Source organism: Salvelinus alpinus, chromosome 37, assembly GCF_045679555.1.
Source record: "Salvelinus alpinus chromosome 37, SLU_Salpinus.1, whole genome shotgun sequence".
Classification (NCBI taxonomy): Eukaryota; Metazoa; Chordata; class Actinopteri; order Salmoniformes; family Salmonidae; genus Salvelinus; species Salvelinus alpinus.
Window position 1 is genome coordinate 10,193,809 of NC_092122.1, and position 20,534 is coordinate 10,214,342.

General features: G+C 44.0%; 1 protein-coding gene across 1 annotated transcript in view; it reads right to left on the reverse strand.

Annotated features, from left to right (window-relative positions):
- Positions 1 to 20,534, reverse strand: part of LOC139565939 (cyclin-dependent kinase 17) — a 35,533-nt gene that overhangs the window by 4,185 nt on the left and 10,814 nt on the right. The window contains exons 2-6 of the mRNA XM_071386646.1: positions 5,326 to 5,487; positions 4,400 to 4,564; positions 2,732 to 2,865; positions 387 to 512; positions 112 to 168 (exon numbers count right to left, since the gene is read on the reverse strand). Coding sequence (XP_071242747.1) covers positions 112 to 168; positions 387 to 512; positions 2,732 to 2,865; positions 4,400 to 4,564; positions 5,326 to 5,452 — 609 coding nt within the window. The 5' untranslated portion in view covers positions 5,453 to 5,487. The remainder of the gene's footprint in view (positions 1 to 111; positions 169 to 386; positions 513 to 2,731; positions 2,866 to 4,399; positions 4,565 to 5,325; positions 5,488 to 20,534) is intronic.

The following is a 20,534-nucleotide window of genomic DNA, read 5'->3' on the forward strand; positions in this document are numbered from 1 at the left end:
CAGAAAAAACTAACTGGTTATGACCGGAGTCAAAACTAAATCACTTTCAGGAACCTCTTGTGAAAAACATGTTTTCGGAGTTTATAGGAGTGTTTGTGTGCGTTCTCTGACCTCTCCCAGTTTGTCCAGTTTGATGTAGGTCTCCAGCTTCCCAAAACCTATCTCCGACTGAAAAACAGAAATAAAGAGATCGTCTTCCATGTTGTTTGTCTTTTTTTGTGTGTTGAATGACGTTTGTACAGGATACCTTCATTCACTACACAAAATGACATACAGAGACAGTCCAATTCAACATCATGCCTGTTGCCAGAAAGCAGGGCGGTACCTGAACACTGTAGGGCAATAATGTTATATTCCTTCAATCGCTCTCTCACACACACACGTACCAGGGAGGCCCTGCGTGAGAGTCGGCTGAGGGGCTGGTCGAAGGTAGGGCTGCTCAGCTGCAGCTTCTCCAGGTAACCGTCAGGGATACGGATGTCAGCAGGCAGAGACAGACGCTTGTTCAGGTCCTACACACACACACACACACACACACACACACACACACACACACACACACACACACACACACACACACACACACACACACACACACACACACACACACACACACACACACACACACACACACACACACACACACACACACGGGTTAGAGACGTAACATACACATCACATATATCATGAGTCCTATCGAATACGGCGTCTGTCTGTGTGTGAGACATGTAGACAGCAGAAAGCTCCATGACTACACCCACACACTTTGTCCCAGAAATTACTCTCCCCTCCCACTCACCCCAGAGGGAGAGACAGCAGAATAGAGGCGCTTATACAAAAATAATCCATACATGAAAATCGTTATTGAAGAGAAAACATGGCATCGCACACTCAACACAAAACAAGAGTGACAAAAACAACATAGATGCTTGTTTGCTTATCTTCACACACTAATGACACAAAAGCACACCCACCATGGATATCACGCAGCACACTTGTATACCGCCTGCCCTCTCTCCCCCATAGAAACAGATCAAAAGAGAGCATCATGTTCTCTCTATAGATAGTGATATGAATCAGTGTATTGTTACAGCCTACTAACCCCATCAACACGCCGCTTCAAAGGGAACAAAATGGGCCGAATGATATGTACCCACATGAGTGTTTGTGTGAATCTGGTAAGATGTAGTAACCGAGATGACGTGTGTGTGTGATTATTCAGATATCTGATGATTCCCATCTAAAAGGTCAAGCACCTCTTGTGCCTCCGCTCAGACTAATAAAATAAACACTTGACATCAAGGAGAAATAGGTAAATCCGTGTGTGTATAATACCATAATACTGATATACAGGTAGTCAAGTACTGCTTACACTTCTCCAGACTGACCACCAGGTGGCAGAATGTCACCAGGCTGAGGAAACAGCATTCCTACCAGTGATTCTATAGGAACTCCGTAAACAGAACCAGTGAGACTAGCATGAACCCTGCACTAAATATATAGTATAAATTCTAATAGTCCATGGGACACCGGGAACTAGTCATACTTCACAGCATTCACTCACATAGAAAATAGCAAAAAGAACACAGCTTACACATACAGAAAAAAGCAAAAAACGAGTCACAGAGACGAAAGGAAAAACATCCCCAGGCTTAAAGAGCGACTGAACATACGCCGATTGGCACGTGTGGTTTCTGTTGCTTATTAGAAAGACTTCAGTATTGGAGGTGTTTGTCCCCCATGAGACACTGTAGACGCGGAATTTCACTTCCTAAAAATCCCCAGAATGAATCTAAGATAAACATAATTAATTACAGATTTATTGAGTTAAATTGTTGCCGAGGATGTTTTAGTTACACAAATTTACATCTAACCAAGGTGTTTGGTGCAGTATTTTTCAAGTAAAAAAATGCGCGATGCACTGTCTCACGTAAACATAGCCGGAACTGCTGGGCAGGTCTGTCACTGTTTATGCGAGTGGATAGAGAGCAATCACCGCAGCTGTTCACCCCATGTTAGTAGGCAAATGGACATCGTTAAATTAAAACTAAACCTTCATTTACCCGTTGTAAAGCACGGATGAGACTAACTTTATGACCAAAATTATCCTATTTACATTTTGGAGCAGATTTTGACACTAGAATAACCGTTTCGAATTCATACTGATGCTACATCAGTACGTTTTCAACGGGATTCGTATCTTTTTAAAGACAGTCCCTCTTTAAATCCCAGGTTCTCACTGAGCTATGTGGAGCAGTCTCTCTCCATCCCACTCTCTGTCCGAGGTTCCTCTCAGGATTGTTGACCAGCTATGTGGCAGGGGATCGTCTGGAATGTCAGCAGTCAGAGGCCAAGCGTGCCGCAGATTACAGTCACATGACAACATTCCATTAGTCAGTCGGTCTGTTTGTGGCCTGAACCAGCTCATACTTTCCACCCTGCCTGCCATCAACCCTCCTCTTTCTCCATCCCTGTCTTCCTTTCTCTATCCCATTACCTCCCTTTCCCTCCACATCTCTCCCCGATCTCTCTACCCTCTTCCTCCCTGGTAACAGGTTTCATATCAGTATTCAGAGTCAGACAGTGAAAGCCTCTTAAAGTGTTCCCTGCTTATCTCTCCTCCCCACAACACCAACAGAGAAAGAGCGGAGGGGAGGACAGAGATGGGGAGCCGGGAGAGGTGTAGTTCCCTTCTAGAGAGACAGGGATTGGTGGTGGTGGGAGGGTGTACCTCCATGGAGATGCGTCGTTGCACCCTGTTCCTCAGACACACCCCGGTGGGCGACTGCACCTCGTCTGACGACGTCCCAGACGCCTGGTCACTCTCCCCGTCTGAGCCCATCTTCAGGTTCTCATGGACGATGTCTTGGGAGGAGGAAGAGGGAGGAAGAGTTACAGTTTAGAAGCTGAACTTGCTCAATTTCAACATTTTGCCTGGCAAATGACACTCATGATCTTCTATGAGATAAACATGGCAAGGATTTGCTATAGCTTGTGTCAAACTGAGTCAGTAGTCTGCTGTTTTTAGTAATACTATGAGAGAATAAGTTAGACACAGAGAGAGGAGTGCTTTATCTCATTCTGTCAACAGTTTATAGCCTGGTCCTGACCCTACCTCAAGTTCCCTTCTTTCATTATCCTGCAGTCTCTCTCTCCTTCTCTCACCCCTTCCCCCTCTCACCCCACAGGCCAAAGATGAAACACAAACCAACTCTGCTTCCGCCAGGATCATAAAAAACTACAGCCTCTGGTCAAGAACATGGTGTGTAGGGGGGGTGGGGGGGGGAGGGGGGGTGGACTAATGAACATGAGTAGCTGTATTGATGAGCAGCTGTATCGGAGTGTGCTGGCACATATTCTCTCTGTCAACACCTCCAACCCAGCAGCCTGTCATCATACCAGCACACCGCACTACTGTCATCTCCCTCTCCCTCCTTTCTGCTTCTCTCTCCAGCCGTCTATCTCCTTCTCTGCCTACCAAATACCCCTCCTTTCTTTCCAACTCCACTCTCTTTGGCCCTATTTCTCGCTCTCTCTCTCTCTCTCTCTCACACTCTGTTCTTTGAGGTAAACAGGTATATAACAGTGTGACAGTGTGTTCTAATCTAGTTCCATCTTGTCCCAGATAGACTTGCCTGATTGTCTGTTCCCCCCCAATATCTCCAAACCCATGTAACTCTAACTGGGACACAGTTCAGTCTGAGGTGAAGCTCCTCATGACAACTTATAGACAAGACCGCAGACCAAAATAGTTGGCTCACCCTGGAGACCAGAGAACAGCTATCGTCATGGTGATAACTCAAGAGAAAATGCAGGGAAAACATTTGTCCTCAGACACACAAATGTATGAAATCACACAAACATCAAACTTTTAGATGCAAATATACACCCGCACAAACAAACAGTGAAGAATGAGAACAGTTGACTCATGCAAAAACACATAATTGAGAGGAAGGTTGGAGATAAAGATGGAGAGACAGACGAGTCTGGTGTTGTGTGTGATGAAGTCACACCATGACCGTGTCAGGATGGAACTCTCAGGGGCTATGACTAACTTCCTGTTTGTCCTCTGTCGCCATCTGCTCTTTCTCTGTCACTTCCTGGTGCACAGGCACGAGTATGCCCATCTCCACGGCAACTCACCTTGGCAGCTGGGTGACGACCGGGTGGCATGACCATGAAGGAGAACAGGCTGCTTATAGTGGTGCTGCTAGTGGGTGTGTCATTGGTAAATATGGCTACACGTTTAAATGAGTGTGTGTGTGTGTGTGTGTGTGTGTGTGTGTGTGTATGACATGTGCGCGCGTGCATACGAGTGTGTGTGCAAGCATGTGTGCCATTAGTGTATACGTGCTTGTGCATCTCCAAGTCTGTTTGTTTCACTCTCTGTGTAACTCACCGAGGCGGCTGCCGTTGCTGGGGAAGGTCATGAAGGAACCCAGGCTTCCTCCGATGACACTGTGTGGCCTGCGGAGGGGGGGCTTCTTGAAGGAGCCGGTGTACTGGTGCAGGAACGAGTGCATGCTGTGAGAGGAGGGCGGTCGCCCATTACGCACGATCGGCTCTGCAAGGAGAAACAATATGTCAATCAATCTGCCCATCTATCCATCCATACAACTCATCACGCAATCTACCAATGAATCAATCAGTCATTTGTACAAGTAGTTCATGTACTGTCCGGTCTTCTGTTGAGCAGAATTCAGTAAACAGAGTTTTATATAAAAACAGCAGAAAAGAACACTTATGCAACCTAAAGTAGGCCAGAAGATGTTAGATTCAGACATTTTGGGTTGTTGCAGTATGTTTGTAAGAGTGTTTTCCTTTTCTGTGTGATGTCTTTTCCACAAACATTGTGGCAGCGTCACCTGCTGTCCCCCTGCGTTGTGTGTGTGTCCCAGTAGGCGTTTCATCCCACCAGGCTGCTTCTGTTGTTACATAAGGACATAAAGAGCTACTCTCTAGGACACGATCATTCACACTGCTGCTCGCTCTCGCTTTCCCTGTGTGTCAATTTCCCCTCTCGATGTCTCTCAACCCGTTCCCTCGGTCTCACTCTAATCACTTCAGATGGCAAGAAAGGATACCATTGGCTGCCAGCTACATCAAACATTTCAACTGTATCCTCGGGGTGACCAAAGGGCCCTAGTGTGTGTGTCCACTTGCTGGCTGTATCCTTCTCTACTGGCATTCAGTCAAGAGTCACTTCAGAATAGTAACATTATCAGCCTCTTATAACTGGGACTTGCACAGAGCACAGTAGACGTGTGTGTGTGTGTGCTCTGTTTGTTTACTAATACAATCTCACACACACACACGCCTACTGACCGTTGTCCTTGTTGCCGCCGTCCTCGATGGTCATCTGCTCGGCCAGTTCAGACAGAGACTCGTCTATGGTGTGGCTGGAGCGCAGCGTCAGAGACAGACGCCGCTTAAACCTCTTCATCTTCTCCATCACACACTCCTCAGGGTTGACTGGGCTGGCAGGGCCTGTAGGGCACAGAGGGCAAAGGTCAGCACTGGACCCACACACACACACACACGTTTTAGGTGGCAAGGCGTAAGCAAGTAACTTGTAATTGTCTCGATAAGAAAAGATGGCGCCGAAGAACATGGCTGATGTTTTACATTCTCCCAACCAATTGTGCAATTTTGTTATTTTTTTAAACTAATTTTGTACATAATGTTGCTGCTACCGTCTCTTATGTCCGAAAATAACTTCTGGACATCAGAAAAGCGATTACTCACAGTGGACTGGAATAAACTTGATCCTTTAACGAGTCCAGCGAGAAGGATATTCTGCTTTCACTGGAAAAGGCCTAGATCCACGCCTTTTGTGTGAAGAAAAGACGCCAGAAAAGGAGAGGCAAATCGGGGATCCTTCTGAAAAGCCGGAGGCGAGCGAGTAAACTCCCAATGCCTTCCATTCTCCTTGCTAACGTGCAATCATTGGAAAATAAAACTGATGACCTACTATTAAGATTATCCTACCAACAGGACATTAAAAACTGTAACATCTTATGTTTCACATAGACGCGGTTGAACGAAGAAACTGACAATATAGAGCTAGCGGGATTTTCCATGCACCAGCAGAACAGAGATGCTACCTCTGGTAAAACCAGGGGTGGGGGTATGTGTCTATTTGTCAATAACAGCTGGTGCGCGATGTCTAATATTAAAGAAGTCTCGAGGTATTGCTCGCCTGAGGTAGAGTACCTTATGATAAGCTGTCGACCACACTATCTACCAAGAGAGTTCTCATCTGTATTATTTGTAGCGGTCTATTTACCAACAGAAAGCAAAGCTGGCACTAAGACCGCTCTCAACCAACTCTATAAGGCCATAAGCAAAGAAGAAAATGCTCACCCAGAAGCGGCGCTCCTAGTGGCTGGGGACTTTAATGCAGGCAAACTTAAATCCGTTTTACCAAATTTTTACCAGCATGTCACATGTGCAACCAGAAAAAATAATAATCCTAGACCACCTTTACACCACACACAGAGATTTATACAAGGCTCTACCTCGCCCTCCATTTGGCAAATCTGACGAATTCTATCCTCCTGATTCCTGCTTACAAACAAAAACTAAAGCAGGAAGTACCAGTGACTTGCTCAATACGGCAGTGGTCAGATGACGCGGATGCTACGCTACAGGACTGTTTTGCTAGCACAGACTGGAATATTTTATTTTATTTTACCTTTATTTAACTAGGCAAGTCAGTTAAGAACAAATTCTTATTTTCAATGACGGCCTAGGAACAGTGGGTTAACTGCCTGTTCAGGGGCAGAACGACAGATTTGTACCTTGTCAGCTCGGGGATTTGAACTTGCAACCTTTCGGTTACTAGTCCAACGCTCTAACCACTAGGCTACCCTGCCGCCCCATATGTTCCGGGATTCAACCAATGGCATTGAGGAATACACCACCTCAGTCATCGGCTTCATCTATAAGTGCATCGATGACGTCGTCTCCACAGTGACTGTATGTACATATTAGAGGTTGACCGATTAATCGAAATGGCCCATTAATTAGGGCCGATTTCAAGTTTTCATAACAATCGGAAATCGGTAATTTTGGACGCCGATTTTGCCAATTTTTATATATATATATAATTTCTTTTACACCTTTATTTAGCTAGACAAGTTAGTTAAAAACACATTCTTATTTTCAATGACGGCCTAGGAACGGTGGGTTAACTGCCTTGTTCAGGGGCAGAACGACAGATTTTTACCTTGTCAGCTCAGGGATTCAATTTTGCAACCTTACGATTAACTAGTCCAACGCTCTAACCACCTACTGCACGAGGAACCCGCCTGTTACGCGAATGCAGTAAGAAGCCAAGGTAAGTTGCTAGCTAGCATTAAACTTATCTTATAAAAACAATCAATCATAATCACCAGTTAACTACACATGGTTGATGATATTACTAGTTTATCTAGCGTGTCCTGCGTTGCATATAATCGATGCAGTGCGCATTCACGAAAATGGACTGTCGTTGCTCCAACGTGTACCTAACCATAAACATCAATGCCTTTCTTAAAATCAATACACAGAAGTATATTTTTAAACCTGCATATTTAGCTAAAAGAAATCCAGGTTAGCAGGCAATATTAACAAGGTGAAATTGTGTCACTTCTCTTGCGTTCATTGCACGCAGAGTCAGGGTATATGCAACAGTTTGGGCCGCCTGGCTCATTGCGAACTAATTTGCCAGCATTTTACGTAATCATAGATAAAATACGGAACGGTTCTGTATTTCACTGAAAGAATAAACGTTTTGTTTTCGAGATGATAGTTTCCGGATTCGGCCATATTAATGACCTAAGGCTCGTATTTCTGTGTGTTATTATGTTATAATTAAGTCTATGATTTGATGGAGCAGTCTGACTGAGCGATGGTAGGCACCAGCATGCTCGTAAGCATTCATTCAAACAGCACTTTCGTGCGCTTTGCCAGCAGCTCTTCGCAATGCTTCAAGCATTGCGCGGTTTATGACTTCAAGCCTATCAACTCCCGAGATTAGGCTGGTGTAACCGATGTGAAATGGCTAGCTAGTTAGCGGGGTGCGCACTAATAGCGTTTCAAACGTCACTCGCTCTGAGACTTGGAGTAGTTGTTCCCCTTGCTCTGCATGGGTAACGCTGCTTCGAGGGTGGCTGTTGTCGATGTGTTCCTGGTGCGAGCCCAGTTAGCGACGAGGAAAGGCATGGATGGAAGCTATACTGTTACACTGGCAATACTAAAGTGCCTATAAGAACATCGAATAGTCAAAGGTATATGAAATACAAATCGTATAGAGAGAAATAGTCCTATAATAACTACAACCTAAAACTTCTTAAATGGGAATATTGAAGACTCATGTTAAAAGGAACCACCAGCTTTCATATGTTCTCATGTTCTGAGCAAGGAACTTGAACGTTAGCTTTCTTACATGGCACATATTGCACTTTTACTTTCTTCTCCAACACTTTGTTTTTGCATTATTTAAAACAAATTGAACATGTTTCATTATTTATTTGAGGCTAAATTGATTTTATTGATGTATTATATTAAGTTAAAATAAGTGTTCATTCAGTATTGTTGTAATTGTCATTATTACAAAATTTATTTAAATAAAAAATAAATAAAATCGGCCGATTAATCGGTATCGGCTTTTTTTTGGTCCTCCAATAATCGGTATCGGTGTTGAAAAATCATAATCGGTCGACCTCTAGTACATATCCCAATCAGAAGCCATGGATTACAGGCAACATCCACATCGAGCTAAAGGCTAGAGCTGCCGCTTTCAAGGAGCAGGAGACTAATCCGAACGCTTATAAGAAATCCCGCTATGCCCTCAGAGGAACCATCAAACAAGCAAAGCGTCAATACGGGATTAAGATTGAATCCTACTACACCGGCTCTGACGCTCGTCGGATGTGGCAGGGCTTGAAAACTATTACGGACTATAAAGGGAAACCCAGACGCGAGCTGCCCAGTGACGCGAGCCTACCAAACAAGCTAAGTGCCTTGCAAGCTCGCTCGAGGTAAGCAACACTGAAGCATGCATAAGAGCACCAGCTGTTCTGGATGACTGTGTGATAACGCTCTCGGTAGCCAATGTGAACAAAACCTTTAAACAGGTCAACATTCACAAAGCCGCTGGGCCAGACGGATTACCAGGACGTGTACTCAAAGCATGCGCGGACCAACTGTCAAGTGTCTTCACTGACATTTTCAACGTCTCCCTGACCGAGTCTGTAATACCTACATGTTTCAAGCAGACCACCATAGTCCCTGTGCCCAAGGAAGTGAAGGTAACCTCCCTAAATGATTACTGCCCCGTGGCACTCACGTCGGTAGCCATGAAGTGTCTTGTACTTAGTCCACTCCTGTATTCCCTGTTCACCCACGACTGTCAAACTCGACTCCAACACCATCATTAAGTTTGCTGACGACACAACAGTGGTAGGCTGATCACAGACAACGATACGGACGGCCTATAGGGAGGAGGTCAGAGAACTGGCAGTGTGGTGCCAGGACAACAACCTCTCCCTCAATGTGAGCAAGACAAAGGAGCTGATCGTGGACTACAGGAAAAGGCGAGCCGAACAGGCCCCCATTAACATTGCCGGGGCTGTAGTGGAGCGGGTTGAGAATTTCAAGTTCCTTGGTGTCCACATCACCAACGAACTATCATGGTCCAAACATACCAAGACGGTCGTGAAGAGGGCACGACAAAACCTTTTCCCCCTCAGGAGGCTGAAAAGATTTGGCATGGGTCCTCAGATCCTCAAAAAGTTCTACAGCTGCAACATCAAGAGCATCCTGACCGGTTGAATCACCGCCTGGTATGCTAACTGCTTGGCATCTGACCGTAAGGCGCTACAGAGGGTAGTGCGAACAGCCCAGTACATCACTGGGGCCAAGCTTCCTGCCATCCAGGACCTATATAATAGGCGGTGTCAGAGGAAAGCCCATAAAATTGTCAGAGACTCCAGTCACCCAAGTTATAGACAGCTTTCACTGCTACCGCACGGCAAGCGGTACCAGAGCACCAAGTTGAGGACAAAAGGCTCCTCAACAGCTTCTACCCCCAAGCCATTAGACTGCAGAACAATTAATAAAATCGCCACCAGACAATTTACATTGACCCCCCCCCCCCTCCCTTTTGTACACTGCTGCATCTCTGTGTGTGGTGTAAAGGTGGTCTAGGATTGTTTTCTTCTCTGGTTGCACATGTGACATGCTGGTAAAAATTTGGTAAACTGATTTAAGTTTGCCTGCATTAAAGTCCCCAGCCACTAGGAGCGCCGCTTCTGGGTGAGCATTTTCTTCTTTGCTTAAGCCTGAGAGCGGTCTTAGTGCCGGCTTCGCGTTCTGTGGTGGTAAATAGACGGCTACGAATAATATAGATGAGAACTCTCTCAAATGTTGCTCACATAGCAACATGCTAGCTTCCTTATCTTGATATTGGTACAGCTGGGTTGGAGTAAGTATGTTGTGACCATGTTATTATTCCAGTATGGACTGGTATTGTACATGCTACCAACACATGAACACACATAAGACAGTGAGAAGCCCAATCCTTAAGCTGCAAGAGTATGCATGAGAGGCTGAGAACACACGGGTGTGCTAAAATAGCACCCTTCATAAATATACGCCTCCTTTTAATCTAATATTTATGATGAGTAGATGAATACTGCAGTCACCGCACCTCCCCTCAGTACTCAGCTAGGGCCTTCATAAAGCACGCATTAAACATGAATTTAACATCCAAACATGAATACTGCTTTCCTTAATTGCAAGCAAAATGCATTAACACACACACGCGTGCCGACACTCATACATAATTTATCAAGGCCATATACTGTGGTTAAAATGACATAATGAGAGGTGCAATACAGAGGTGAACTTCAAATCCACAGTACCAGCTACATATAGGAATAGCAGTCATAAACACACTTAAAACACACACTGACCTCACCATCAGTGTCCTCAGATTGGCCACACCCTAAGTAACAGCAGTGGTCGTTATGTGGTTGTGTCTTGTTGTGTGATTGGTGGGCTGCAGTGACAGAGCTGGTCCAGCGGCTGCAGTGATTGGCCGAGGCAGGCTGGTTGGCTGAGTGTGATGGGAGGTGAAAAGGCCACAGAGTGGGAGAACTGGCCACATTCCATAGCAACACAACCTGGTCCGATGGTATGGCTGTGTTTTGTGTGCATCCATCTGTGTAGGATCTACTGTATGTGTGTAAGTATCAATTAATTATGTGTTGTGTGGATATGTTAGTGTATAATTTGTGTGTGTATGGTAAATATACATAAATGCAAATAGAATACAGTATGTGTGTATGTATCAGTGTATGCTTTGGGTATCAGTGTGTGTGTTTATGTGTATCAGTATGTGTGTGTGTTTGCGTGCGTGTGCATGCTGACACAGCAGTAAGCCAGGTCATAGGAAACACCTTGCTCTCTCTGCCTCAGGCCAGTTTCCCTGCCCATTGTGTTGCCGCGATGACGCCCCTCGGACGTGCGGGACCCACCCTTCTAACCCCCTCACACCATCCCGTACTGGACACAGTGATAACACACTGCCAGCTAGCAGTGAAGGGTGCGGTGTGTGTGTGTGTGTGTGTGTCTCTCACACGGGATACAGTTAGCCACTACATCAAGAAAACATCCTAACACAGCACTAACCTCACATCAGACAGAGACACAAGAAGAGGACCAAGATTATCTAACTATCCATCTCTCCAGCCATATACACTATTTTTACAAAAGTATGTAGACAACCCTTCAAATTAGTGGATTCGGCAATTTCAGCCACACCCGTTGCTAACAGGTGTATATAATCAAGCACACAGCCATGCAATCTCCGTAGACAAACATTGGCAGTCATAGGATGTCACCTTTCCAACAAGTCAGTTCGTCAAATGTATGCCTTGCTAGAGATGCCTCGGTCAAATGTAAGTGCTGTTATTGTGAAGTGGAAACGTCTAGGAGCAACAACGGCTCAGTTATGAAGTGGTAGGCCACACAAGCTCACAGAACGGGGCCGCCGAGGTGCTTTAGTGACTGTTAGTCAGGCCTAATCACCCAACACAAATGCCCACCCCTACTAATGCTCATGGCTGAATGGAAGCAAGTCCCAGCAGCAATGTTCCCACATCTAGCGGAAAGCCTTTCCAGAAGAGTGGACGCTGTAACAGCAGCAAATGGGGGAACCAACTCCATATTAATGCCCAGGATTTTGGAATGAGAAGTTCGACAAGCAGGTGTCCACATAATTTTGGTCACGTAGTATACCTTTCTCTTTCACTCCCTATGAGATCATTAGCTCAACTGTATACAGTCATGGCCAAAATTGTTGAGAATGACACAAATATTAATTTTCACAAAGTCTGCTGCCTCAGTTTGTATGATGTCAATTTGCATATACTGCAGAATGTTATGAAGAGTGATCAGATGAATTGCAATTAATGCAAAAAGCCTTCTTTGCCATGCAAATGAACTGAAACCCCCAAAAACATTTCCACTGCATTCCAGCCCTGCCACAAAAGGACCAGCTGACATCATGTCAGTGATTCTCTCATTAACACAGGTGTGAGTGTTGACGAGGACAAGGCTGGAGAGCACTCTGTCATGCTGATTGAGTTCAAATAACAGACTGGAAACTTCAAAAGGAGGGTGGTGCTTGGAATCATTGTTCTTCCTCTGTCAACCATGGTTACCGCCAAAGAAACACGTGCCGTCATCATCGCTTTGCACAAAAAGGGCTTCACAGAAAAGGATATTGCTGCCAGTAAGATTGCACCTAAATCAACCATTTATCGGATCATCAAGAACTTCAAGGAGAGCGGTTCAATTGTTGTGAAGAAGGCTTCAGGGCACCCAAGAAAGTCCAGCAAGCGCCAGGACCATCTCCTAAAGTTGATTCAGCTGCGGGATCGGGGCACCACCAGTACAGAGCTTACTCAGGAATGGCAGCAGGCAGGTGTGAGTGCATCTGCATGCACAGTGAGGCGAAGACTTTTGGAGGATGGTCTGGTGTCAAGAAGGGCAGCAAAGAAGCCACTTCTCTCCAGGAAAAACATCAGGGACAGACTGATATTCTGCAAAAGGTACAGGGATTGGACTGCTGAAGAATGGGGTAAAGTCATTTTCTCTGATGAAACCCCTTTCCGATTGTTTGGGGCATCCGGAAAAAAGCTTGTCCGGAGAAGACAAGGTGAGCGCTACCATCAGTCCTGTGTCATGCCAACAGTAAAGCATCCTGAGACCATTCATGTGTGGGGTTTCTTCTCAGCCAAGGGAGTGGGCTCACTCACAATGTTGCCTAAGAACACAGCCATGAATAAAGAATGGTACCAACACATCCTCCGAGAGCAACTTCTCCCAACCATCCAGGAACAGTTTGGTGACGAACAATGCCTTTTCCAGCATGATGGAGCACCTTGCCATAAGACAAAAGTGATAATTAAGTGGCTCAGGTAACAAAACATCAATATTTTGGGTCCATAGCCAGGAAACTCCCCAGACCTTAATCCCATTGTGAACTTGTGGTCATTCCTCAAGAGGGGGGGTGGACAAACAAAAACCCACAAATTCTGACAAACTCCAAGCATTGATTATGCAAGAATGGGCTGCCATCAGTCAGGATGTGGCCCAGAAGTTAATTGACAGCATGCCAGGGCGGATTGCAGAGGTCTTGAAAAAGAAGGGTCAACACTGGAAATATTGACTCTTTGCATCAACTTCATGTAATTGTCAATAAAAGCCTTTGACACTTACGAAATTCTTGTAATTATACTTCAGTATTCCATAGTAACATCTGACAAAAATATCTAAAGACACTGAAGCAGCAAACTTTGTGGAAATTAATATTTGTGTCCTTCTCAAAACTTTTGGCCACGACTGTACACTTAATCCTTCAAATTAAATTTTAAAATCCTTAAAATTCCTCTGTCATTCCTGATGGCATGTGTGTGCATTGCAGGAATCATTCAAATCAATGACTGTCGATCTGTGGCTGCAGTTTACCCAACCCCGATCCTAACACACACAACCCCACACACACCGCTCCCCAGTGCACATACACTCAGTATGTCCAGCCTAAGCCTACAAACTCAAATTACCTCCGGGCTTGGAGGTGCCGGTCAATAGGGCACAACGTCAAAGAACGATCAGATACAAATATATAGTGTAGAACAGACATGCCTCTCTGTCATGAAGAGTGAGGAATCATATCAGCTCTATACATGACATTTCTATCTGTGCCCTCAAATATGCCCCAGGCCAACGCATATAAAACACATATAGCAGCACATCCCCCCCTCACCAGTCAATGGAAAATGCAAATCTATGAAACACTGTGTGTGTTAGGGGATTATTCTCCCCATCCTTCACCCCCCACATGCCCTAACACCCACCATGTACCAGGCAGGGTGAAAGCAGGGACGCTTTGATGTCAGGTTTAAGCGTATGTGTGTGTGCGTGTGTGTTGCACGGTTATGACCTGGTTCTCTTCTCATCTCGGCTGGAGTTGATCTCATTAAAACAAACATAGTTAATGAAGGAGGGGAGTGTGTGTGAGCATGCGTGTGTGTGTGTTTTTAGTTTTACTATCGTTGTGGGGACCTGAAGACAAGTGGGGACATTCCACCAGTCCCCATAAGGAAAAAGCTTATTTTAGGCTTACGGGTTAGGTTTACAATTAGGGTTACGTTAGGGGTTAAGGATTAGGTGTAGAGTTAAGGTTAGGGAAAATAGGATTTTGGATGGAAATCAACTGTTTGGTCTTCACAAGAATAGTAAAGTAAACGTGTGTGTGTGCATGCGTCTGTAGGTGTCTTCATTTGTTTAAGCACAACAAACCTGCTGTAAACAGAGTCAGGGGAGATGGAGTGAGAGATAAAAGGAAAAGACAAGAGAGACTGAGAAAAACAGAGAGAGCAGGAGAGAGACAGGGGGGGAGGTAAAAACAGAGTGAATCGGAGGGGGAGAGAGAGAAGGGGGAAAGAATTAACAAAAAAGCTGAGCAAACTAAACTGAGAGTACAGTGGCAGAATACCTGACCACTGTGACGTGACTGACCCAAACTTAAGGACTCAGTGGGCATAGCCTTGCTATTGAGAAAGGCCGCCGTAGGCAGACCTAGCTCTCAAGAGAAGACAGGCTATGTGCTCATGGCCACAAAATGAGGTGGAAACTGAGCTGCACTTCCTAACCTGCCAAATGTATGACCATATTAGAGACATACTTCCCTCAGATTACACAGACTCCCATATCTATTAGGTGAAATACCACAGCAAGATTTGTGACCTGTTGCCACAAAAAAAAGGGCAACCAGTGAAGAACAAACACCATTGTAAATACAACCCATATTTATGTTTTTTCCCTTTTGTACTTGAACTATTTGCACATAATATGACATTTGAAATGTCTTTACTCTTTTGGAACTTTTGTGATTGTAATGTTTACTGTTAATTTGTATTGTTTATTTAACTTTTGTTTATTATCTACTTCACTTGCTTTGGCAATGTAAACATATGTTTCCCATACCAATAAATCCCTTAAAAACAGAGAGAGCAGGAGAGAGACAAAAAAAAGAGTGAGCAGGAGGGGGAAGAGAGTGTGTTCTGAGTTCACTAATACGATTTTCCAACAGAACATTCTCCATTTATCTTATCAGCCACACTCGTGGTCCCCACACACAGTAGTGAGTGCAATAATGCCAATATACTACTAACGTTACTGACATGTTCGTTATCATCCCAACAACTCTTTCCTTTTGCCAATGGGCAGAGCGCAGGACACAGGCCTGGTCATGTGGCTGGGACTGAGTATGCCTGTGTCTGCCCCTCAGAGCATCACTGTCCTTGGGCAGACAGGCTAGGAAAGTGGGCAGGCTGTGGAGGATTGGGTTGCTGAGACAAAGGTTGTGCCTGCTGCTGTGGGGAGTGACACACACACTCACACACACTCTTTACCTGCTGAATGAGCTGGCAAGGAAATATGAGAAGAACTGAGGGCCAAGGAAGCCACAGCTGTTCTCCAATGTGTGTGTGTTGGGCAGTCTTCTATCCAACAATAAAAAAAACATACGCTGCTGATCCCATCTCCGCTAACTAGAGCAGATCCCTCTCTGCCACCCTGCAGCGTAGATATAGAGTTACTAGATTAGCTGTTCACATTGGACAGGGTCCAGAATCCTGTATCAGTAGCACAGGGAGAAAACTGAACCTCTCTCTCACTCCGTCTCATTCTTTAACTCACCATCTCTCTAGTGGTTGTGCGCGCGCGCACACACACACACACACACACACACACACACACACACACACACACACACACACACACACACACAGTACAGCAGGGATCATCAACTAAATTCAGCCGCAGGACAATTTTTTCTTGAGCAGATGGTCAGGGGGCCGGAACATAATTTCAAATAATTTGTAGACTGCAAATTGACTAAAACATAAATCATTTAAAACCTTGCTCACATTGTATAAGATCACATACACTGAGTGTACAAAACATTGAGAACACTTTCCTAATATTGAGTTGCACGTTGCAGTTCTTGACAGAAACCAGTAAGCCTGGCACCTACTACCATACCCTGTTCAAATGCACTTACTGTAAATCTTTTGTCTTGCCCATTCTCCCTCTGAATGGCACACATACAAAACCATGTCTCAATGCTTAAAAATCCTTCTTTAACCCGTCTCCTCCCCTTCATCGACACTGATTGAAGTAGATTTAACAAGTGACATCAATAAGGGATCATAGCTTTCACCTGGATTCACCTGGTCTGTGTCATGGAAAGAGCAGGTGTTTTGTTCACTCAGTGTGTGTACAAAAATATAAATATATATATATATATATATATATATATATAAATATATCTATCTATCTATATCTATATATATATAACCCACAGGCCACCAGCTGGGGAAGCCTGCTGTACAGGTAGGGCTGCAAGATATGGGCAAATATTGTGATTGTGATTTTTTTTAACCAAATATTTTGAATGTGATTTTACTTGCGATTTAGATCAAAACACTTGGGTTAACTGTTGGAATCATATAAATAAAATGAGTATTCCAACTGTATGGTTGGTGTTGTTCAGCATGACAACTAATGAAAAAAACCTGTAGAAGTTGTTGCGACAGGGTAGGAACCAAAGTGTTGGTCAGAGTTTCAGGGGATCCTTATTACATTTGAATGTTACATTCATGATGTTTAAAAAATAATGATCAGCCTCTTGAGATATGGATATTGCAATTTTGATTAAAGTATGATACATTGTTTTTATTGAACCTTTACTTCACTAGGCAAGTCAGTTAAGAACAAATTCTTATTTACAATGATGGCCTAGGAACAGTGGGGTAACTGCCTTGTTCAGGGGTAGAACGACAGATTTTTACCTTTTCAGCTCAGAGATTCGATCTAGCAACCTTTCGGTTATTGATCTAGCAACCTTTCGACTATTGGCCCTATGCTCTTACCACTAGGCTACCTGCCGCCCCTGTGCAGCGAGATAAGCACTCTCTCAGATACAGAGTACAGAGGGATGTAACAGAGACAGCTATTATCTCTGGGCCACACCAAAACAAAGAGAGCTCATTTGACAGGGCTGGGGGGGATACAGCATCTGGCATATCTGAATGATGTGAAAGAGAAAGCACAGAGAATTCCCCATCAAACACAATCCAACACACTGGCTGATGGGCTCTGTCCCGGTATCCTCCTCGTCTCTCCCCCTCTCTCTTTCTTTCTCTAATCAGCATCCCTTCAAATAAACATACATGCGCAAGCAGGCACACACACAGCCTATACATTCTTCTGTGAAATCCTGACCCACATACCAAACCAGACACTCCCTCAGATCTTCCCTCGTTCCCCTTAGCCTGTCCTTCTGGGGGTCCCCCAGTGCATCGTGGGTAGGCCAGAACTCAGCGAAGAGGATGAGACTTCAAAGGGCAGGAAGGGGAGAGACGGCAGACGACAAGGCCTAATTAAGACTAATACACACACTCACATCAAAGTCAAATCCTTCAAATTTGACAACTAAGACAGCTCCCTTGAAGGCATGTCCCTAAAGTAAGATACAGTAGTTCCACCCCCATTTAGGGAAATCTGCCTTGAAATTGAAAAAGAGAACAGCAACTTTTGTCACTCTCCCTTTTGTCTCTCTATAGACACTGAACTCCTCTCGTCACCATGGTGACCAAGGCCCCAGAGTCTATATTCTGCTTCCAAAAGATTAGGAGGTCTAGACTATCCCAGAACTCTCTCTGGCTGGTTGCTCTTTACCCTCCAGTCTCACTCCCACTCTTTGTCAAGTAACTAGGAAATATGATATGGTCGAATTAATATTCAATTGAAAATGGAAAAAATAAAAATGGAACGAGAAAAGACGTATGTGAATATGTGGGTGTCGATGTGCGCGCGAGAGAGTGAAAGCGAGAGCAAGCAAGCGAAGGATAAAGAGAGCGAGGAAAAGAGAAAGTGAGCATATTTCGAGTGAGAAGAACAGAATGGCGTCTTTGTGTTTGTGTAAGAGGCATGACATCACCAGGGTAACTCCAGGCATGTACTGTTAGCTGAGGAAAGTACAGAGAAAGAAAGAGTGAAAGAACAGAGGCAGAGCTGTACCGTAATTCAATACGAAACCAGGAACCCCCAAAATAATACCATGATTTTGAAATGTTCACGAAATGTAATCCATAGAAGGGTCCTTTGGAGGAAGTTTTCTTGACATATGTATCTGAAAGCATAACTGAGAAATAATTCATCAAAGTTGGCCTCCTTTAAGACTCCATACTGTTTCATCTGTAGGCACTTCAAAGCAACAATTGGTGTCATATGAAGCTTTACCGCTTGCTCTGTAATATGAATAGTATATTGATTTCAATAACACATTTTTACATTAAATTTTGCTTACAAAAAATCTAAACATGAATATAGAAAAATACGAATTTATTGTTGAACGTAATATACTTTACGGGCAAATTAAAAGTCCCAGAGTGGGATCTCTGCTACTTTTGTTATGATCCAATTTGTACCAACAGAGTGAATGTGAAAATGGATTCAAAATGGTCCCCCTCAGGTGGTGATTTGCAGGATGTGTAATGACACAAATAAAAGGAGTGCCGTGATTGGTTACATTGTCTACTGTGCCAATCTCTCTATAAAAACAGGCTATAACTATAAAACTAGCAGAGATCCCACGCTGAAACTTTGATATGCCAGTAGAGTATATTATATTCAACAAAATACCCCAAAAATGTCAAATCTAAAATTATAATTTTCAATATTTATCTTTATAATTTTCCATATTCATAAATGAAATGTACATGTGTGTGAAATAGAAATTCTATTCATATTTCAGAGCAAGCGGTAAAGCTTCATATGACATCAACTTTTGCTTTGCAGCACCTACAGTCTTAAAGGAGGACTGGGTAAGGCCAAAATTAAATAAATATGCCAACTTTGATGAATTCGTTCTCAATTCTACTTTTAGATACAAATGTCAAATACATGTCAACGACCCTTCCTCCAAAGAACCATTCTATGGATTAAATGTAATCATTTGACCCGAGGCTAATACGGTTAACTCTGTGATAAGCTATTCAACCACACCCCTGAGGCAAACGCCTAGTACCTGTCCATAGGGCTGGGGGATATATCAAATCAATAAGAATTGATGTTCCAAATGCCTGTATCACAAGAATGCTATTTTTTGTTGTTTTGATGGGCGTTCCAAGTCTATTCAGAGCAGTTCAACTGTTCTACCTTGTTAGCAAGCAAATAGAGCCAAGTTGGACTAGACTTGAAATATAACGATTAACTGGCTACTCACTAGCGAGTGGGCTTGTGCTTGAGAGATTGTTTGAGACATTATTGGTGGATCTGCAATACAATTTTAACAAAAAGGGTTGTTTTTTTTGACAGACTTGAAAGCCCAATCAGGGAATAATACATTTAAAAAACAGGCTAAACTATTTTGATAAAATAATGTAATAATTAGTGTGTCTTCTGGTTGTGGAAGGCTTATATTTAGCCTAGGAGTAATTCTACAAGCCCTGAATTCATTAGATTATTGCTGACTGTTTGAAATGTGGTGTATTGCCCTTTAATTGTGCAGCAAAGCTTATTCAGATTAAAAAATAAATTTAAAATGGAGATATGATTTTTAAGGCCATATCCCCCAGCTCTACCTGTTCTATCAGTCTGCTTGGTACATGGAGGTGAGTGACGGGCTATAGTTACAGGCTTAACCCTGGGCTAGCTGACATCACCCCTATGATATAAAGATCACAGACAGTCACACAAACACACCTGTGTAAGAGAAAAGGGGGTACAGCAGTGTACACACAGTACGCACGCACACACACACACACCAGTGCCAGAGGGGTTTCCTCATCTTGCAGGTGTGCCTTACTAACCAAAACCACCACTGTCGTCAAATGAATGGGATTAAAGACATGCAGACTACAAGATACTTCCGAGCACTCCCAAACACAGCATTACACCCCCTTCCTGGACCC